This window comes from Geospiza fortis, unplaced genomic scaffold (genome assembly GCF_000277835.1).
Source record: "Geospiza fortis unplaced genomic scaffold, GeoFor_1.0 scaffold244, whole genome shotgun sequence".
NCBI classification, from domain to species: Eukaryota; Metazoa; Chordata; class Aves; order Passeriformes; family Thraupidae; genus Geospiza; species Geospiza fortis.
The window spans coordinates 3,004,917-3,010,628 of NW_005054370.1; the positions used below are offsets into that span (position 1 = coordinate 3,004,917).

Sequence of the window (5,712 nt, forward strand, 5' to 3'; positions counted from 1 at the left end):
GCAGGAATCTGCCTCGCTCAACGCTGTTGTCACCCAGCAAGAATGACATTAACTGTGTGTTTAAAGTGGTTGTGTGGGACCTGCTCTCCTCCCTCCTCCCGCAGCAGAATTAAGACACGTGGGTGATGCTTTACCTTGTGTCTGCAGATTTCAGTGCTCTGGGCAGTCAGGTCTGTTGGGAAATGTGACCTGAACACAGAACTGGGCTACTGGCACCCTGCAGAGATACAACAGCTTAACCCCATCATTAAACCATGCTGTGCTGTCTCTGGAATGTGTTGGAAAATAGCTGTTACTGAGCCTCAGGGACGAATTTCAGGGCTGCTTAATCTCGGGAAGAGGCTGACTCAAAATACAAGATAACAAAAGCCTTGCAGCCAAGGGTCTGTCTAAGGCTCTGACCCTGAGGTGACTGAGCCCAGGCCATCTCAGGGCATGGGCATCTCTGCTGAGGACTGGGAGATGTCTGGCAGGTCCCCAGCACCCAGGGTGCTGTACTGGCTGCTTCCCAGCTGGCATGGGGCTCTCTGATCAGCCCCCCAGGTACTGGATACCCACCAGGTTAGTGTGGCAAAGGAGCTCAGGACTGGGCAGGGAGATGGAGCCCCCAAGATGGACTTGATGGTGGTTGGGGCCACTCTGTGCTACATCTTGTGGTCTGAGCTGGCAGTAACAGGTGCAGCATCATCCTGCTCATGGAAGAGTCTGGAAGAGGCTGTGTCTGGCTTGCTGCAGCCCATGCTCCTGCCCTGTATTTCCCCAGCTGCAGATGAGTGTTGCTAGGCTCCTGTGACCTTTCTGTCCTCATCCTGGCTGTGACTTTCTCCTCCTGCAGCACCATGGTGGGGCCCTGGTGGACATCTACGAGAAGCTGCCTGTTCCCTTCGGGCTCGTGCGTTTTGGAGTGGCCCCAGACCACCCTGAGGTGAAGGTTGGTGCTGGCTCCCTGCCCTTGACTGTGTGGTTGAGTGTGGTGACAGTGGTGGGTGCAGCTGAGGTGGTCACTGTCCTTCCTGGTGCCCCAGGCTCCCTGTGACATGGAGCTGCCAGGCCAGAGAGGTCCAGATCTTCTCCTTGTCCGTGCTAAGGCCACAGACGGGTGACATGGGACACCTGCCATAAGGGCTCAGGACAGTGGGCCAGAACCAGGGGCTTGTGATGGGAAGTGCTGCTCCTGGTGCTGGTCAGTCTGGCCTAGAACAAGGAGCACAGATGGGTTTCTGTGTCCCTGGGCTGCTCATTGCTGCTGCTGTTTGCCCCTCACGCAGTACCCATTCTGGGAACACACAGATCTCCTCATGGGGGCCGTGGAGTTGGGCTGTAGGTGCTCTCCTGGGCAAGGAAAAGTTAAACCAAGGATTTCCCAGCCATTTTCCTTTGCCTGGCATTGAGTGGTACCCAGGAGTATCTGCGATATCTGAGCTGGAGTGGAGGTGGTTGGAAGGGTGGGACACAGGAGATCCAGACACAGCAATATGCAGTGGTTTCCTCTAATCCCTGGAGATCCAAACACCAAAATGCCTGGATCCCTTTGTGTGAGAGGAGGAGTGGACATGCTGCAGACACTGCCCCAGCTGTTGTGGTGGAGTCTGTCCTGTCCCCAGGCTGAGTCCATCTGGGGCTGCAGGGCTGGGAGTGGTGGTTTTGCTGTGTAGCTCTGATCACTCAGAAGAAAAAGGCCTGGATGCCATCCTGCCCTGCGTCCTCTCTCGAGGAAGGGGCTTTCAGGAAGGGTTGAAATGAAATGCCAGCAGAGGGGACCAGGTGGGCTGCAAACCTCACTTTTGGGAAGGAGTTTTCCCCTGCAGTGGGGTTTATTCTGAGGGGCTGAATGTACTGGGAAGGTCCTGTCCTCCCCAGGTAGGTGCAAAATATGGCTTTTCCTTTCACAAAGGGTGGTGGAGAGAGTGCCAAGTCACAGCTGTGCTTATCTCCCTGTGAGTTATCTCTGGCTGTTGGCAGATAAGAGTCTCAGAATAGCTTGATTGGGATGAGGCGGTGACGATCTCAAGGCTGGAGGGGACGGGCCCAGGGCTCTCCTGTCAGCAGCAGCCTCGGCCCTGGCTGTGGCCGTAGCTGTGGCTCTGTGCTCTCTGCAGAACGTGACCAACACCTTCACGCAGACGGCGCGCTCGGGGCGCTGCGGCTTCTACGGGAACGTCACCGTGGGAAGGGACGTGACAGTGCCGGAGCTGCAGCGGGCGTACCACGCCGTGGTGCTGGTGGGTACCACACCTCGGTGCCCCACGAGTCCTGGGAAAGGTCTGCAGGGTTATTCTCCACTGGCATCCTGGGAAGAGTGTTTGGGTGAGGTGTTTCTGGGTGCCTTGTTACCATGGGAAACTCTTCCCAGCCTTGGGAGAGCTCAGATGCTCCCAAGCCCTTGCAGGGGGCATGTGCTGGAGCATGGCATCAAGTGCATGTCTCTGAAACTTCTCCCTGTGCTGGCCAATGCTTATTTTAGCCTGCCATGGATTTGTCCTTGCTGATCAGTCCTCAGCTTGTCATGCTCTGCCTTGGACCAAGGACGTCAAATTTGGCTCTGGAGCCCAGGATGATGGGGTGGATGAAGCCCCTGTGCTTGGGCTGTGTGTAGCCCTTCCACTGAGTAGCTCAGCCTTTGGGAGGGGATATCACAGCCATGCAGTGACCCTGGCAGCAGCTGGAAGGGGAGATTTGTGTTTTGGTGTCAAATCCTGCACATAGTGACATCTCTGACTGTACCTGCTGCCTCCTCAGAGTTATGGTGCTGAAGATAACCGGGTCCTGGGGATCCCAGGGGAGAACCTCCCTGGTGTTTACTCAGCCCGAGCCTTCGTGGGCTGGTACAACGGGCTGCCGGAGAACCAGGACGTGAGTATGGCCCTGTGCTTCCCTGCCCTTCCTCCCATCCTCCTTTCCATCCCCATACAGGCATTCAGCTCCAGATTAAGTCCTGAAAGGCCTGCAATTGGAAAAGATTAGCAGAAGCCATGTTAAATCCTTCTTAGATGGTAGAAATGTGAACAATTTGCACATCAGTGAGAGTGGATTAGCTGGCTGTGCACGTTGGCAGCACATTTTGGCAGGGCCAGATGGGAACCTGTAGGGGTGATGCTCTGCTTCCTGAGGAGCCTTTTTGGCCAAAACAGCTCCTGCTCCCAGGAGGGCAGGAAAGGTGGGAAGGGGGATCATCTGGGGTGCCTGGAGCAGCTGTGTTGCTGTGTCTGCTTGGGGAGGAGGCTGGTGTGGAGTTTCCCAAGCTGCATCACCTCTTTTTGGGGCAGAGCAGGGTGGAAGGGAATTTGGGTGGTAGGAGCGGGTCTAAAGGGCTGGACATTGTGGAGGCCATATGGATTCATCACAGCTGGGTCTCTCCCCACAGCTAAAGCCTGACCTGAGCTGTGAGACAGCGCTGATCCTGGGTCATGGCAACGTGGCACTGGACATTGCCCGCATCCTGCTGTCCCCACTGCAGCTCCTCAGGGTGAGTGATGGCTGCTCTGCCCCATGAGGGCAGCCCAGATTCCCTCCCTGCTGGGTGGCTGCTGGCTCCCACCCATCTCAGATAAAACCTCAAACTCCTCTGTCTTGGGATGTTTCCCTGGGGAAGGCTGCTGCCTGTCGGGTGCACCCATGGATTCACAGTCTGTAGGGAATGATCCAAGGCTGTGGTCTTGACTTGGGTGATGCTGCAGAGGCCTCTGGATTGCTCTACTGGCATCCAAAAAGTTGGAAATTGAGCATTATCTGTATGAGAAGCAAAAGAGGAGCCACTTTCTCTCTTCTGCCACCAAACCAGAAACTTCTGTTGAGGTTTATCTTTTTCTGCTGGAGCTGAGGGCAGCAGCCTGGTTTCAGCTGGTGGCACTGGGCAGACTGGTGGACCTCATCCCTATAGACAGCTGGGAGCTGGTGTGCACCAGCTGCTCCATACAGCTGCTGCCCCAGATGTTGGCAGCAAAGGCTTTCCCTCTGGGAGAAATGCCACGAGGTTTGTTACAGCTGTGCAGCAACTTCCTTAATATCTAAATTAAATTATAAAAGTCCCCAACTTGGGGACACTGCCAAGCAGTGACTTAAGCCAACTGGGAGCAGTGCTGCAAAAGACATGGCACTGGTATGAGTGCCAGGGTGGGCAGGTAGTTCCTGACAGGAATATTGGTCTGGAATGGTTTATCCTGGTGACCTTGTGTCTCTCCCATCGTGTTTTCTCTGCAAAAGATCTTGCAGTCTAGATAAGCAGATATGATTGAAACAGAGCACAGGATTTCTGTGAGGTGCCAATGCCAGGCTGAGGCCTGGCCATGCTTGTGTTTGTACTGGAGCTGCCTGGAGCAGGCAGGTGCTGATTTGAGCTGTGGTTTGCAGCAGGTTTCATCCAGAGCCTGTATATCCTGAGCTGGGAATTTCCCCAGCAGCATCTGCAGGCACCTCGGAATGGAGCTCACTGAAGGCTTTGCTCTGTTAGCCCCAAGGTGAACCTGCTGGGTGGATCCCCCGAGGCAGTCACGGGGTGCTGGCTCGTTACCTCTGGTGCATTATGGCCTCGGAAAGAACATTCAGTGATGAGGGACCAGCTGTGCAAATAGCTCTGTGCAAAGGGAGATGACTTCTTTCCCGTCCTCGCCCGGGCTCTCTGCATGCACAGCCAGCTTTTCTGCTGATTTTTCACCTTCAGAGGCTGTGCCTTCTCCCCAGCTCCCTCCAGATCTGCCCTCATCCCACTCTGCTGTCTCTGTTTTGCAGAAGACAGACATCACTGACAGCTCCCTGGCAGCTCTTGCCTGCAGCAAGGTGAAGCGTGTCTGGCTGGTTGGGAGGAGGGGACCTCTCCAAGTTGCTTTCACCATCAAGGTGAGGCTGGAGGTGCTGCTGTTTCCCAGAGCTGAGCCCCAAACTGCCTGTCCCTGGTGGGGAGAGGTGGTTTGGGGGTGAGTGTGAGGCATCCTCCTTCCTGCACCCATTTCCTGGCTCCTAGGGGTTTGGGGCTGTCCTCTCTCTGCTGGAGGTTACATTTTCCTGCCCACAATTCCCAGGAGCTGCGGGAGATGATAAACCTGCCTGGTGCCAGAGCTGTCCTGGACCCTGCCGACTTCACAGGCCTCGAAAGTGCTGTCAAAGGTGAGGGAAGTGTGCCATGCTTCTCCAGACAGGGACTCACCTTGGCAAGTGAGCAACCAGGAGTGACCTGCAGGTGCTCAGAGTGTACAACAGAGAAATTCTTGTCCTGTACTTAATGCCTGGCTCATGAAGGCTGTTACCATGGTGTGTCACATCCTCAGAGTGCCAGGAGGCACCAAGACAAGGGAACATTGTGTATCTCTGTTTGTGCAGCCACTTAGAGCTTGCACTCTGAGTGATGAGGGCAGGAGGCTCAGGAGGGCTGAGGGAACCTTGCAGGGGAGATCCCAAGGCTGTTGATTTAAGAGCTTCCTGTAGACCTGAAAAGAAAACACTGAGTTCAAGGGTGTCCAGAGACCTGCTCTTCTCCACGGGCTGCTGCCTCCAAACACCAGCAAGACAGGAAATTGCAGACTTTGATATGTGTGTCCCACTGGCCTCAAGCCTCAGGAGGTCCTCTGGTCACTTTGACTTGCAGTTTGTCATCTCAAAGGTGTCAGGCTCCCACCGACATGACAGACTCACATACCGACACTGCCCTGACGTGGCCTTGGCCCAGTGCTGTGTCTCAAGGGGCTTTTGCTGATTCCTGTTGTGAAGATTTCTCTC

General features: G+C 55.2%; 1 protein-coding gene across 1 annotated transcript in view; it reads left to right on the forward strand.

The window, feature by feature from the left end:
- The window catches only part of FDXR (ferredoxin reductase), a 10,101-nt gene that overhangs the window by 1,011 nt on the left and 3,378 nt on the right, over nucleotides 1-5,712 (forward strand). The window contains exons 3-8 of the mRNA XM_031059926.1: nucleotides 836-931; nucleotides 2,100-2,222; nucleotides 2,740-2,853; nucleotides 3,365-3,466; nucleotides 4,729-4,836; nucleotides 5,019-5,103. Of these exons, the coding sequence (XP_030915786.1) occupies nucleotides 836-931; nucleotides 2,100-2,222; nucleotides 2,740-2,853; nucleotides 3,365-3,466; nucleotides 4,729-4,836; nucleotides 5,019-5,103 (628 nt within the window). The remainder of the gene's footprint in view (nucleotides 1-835; nucleotides 932-2,099; nucleotides 2,223-2,739; nucleotides 2,854-3,364; nucleotides 3,467-4,728; nucleotides 4,837-5,018; nucleotides 5,104-5,712) is intronic.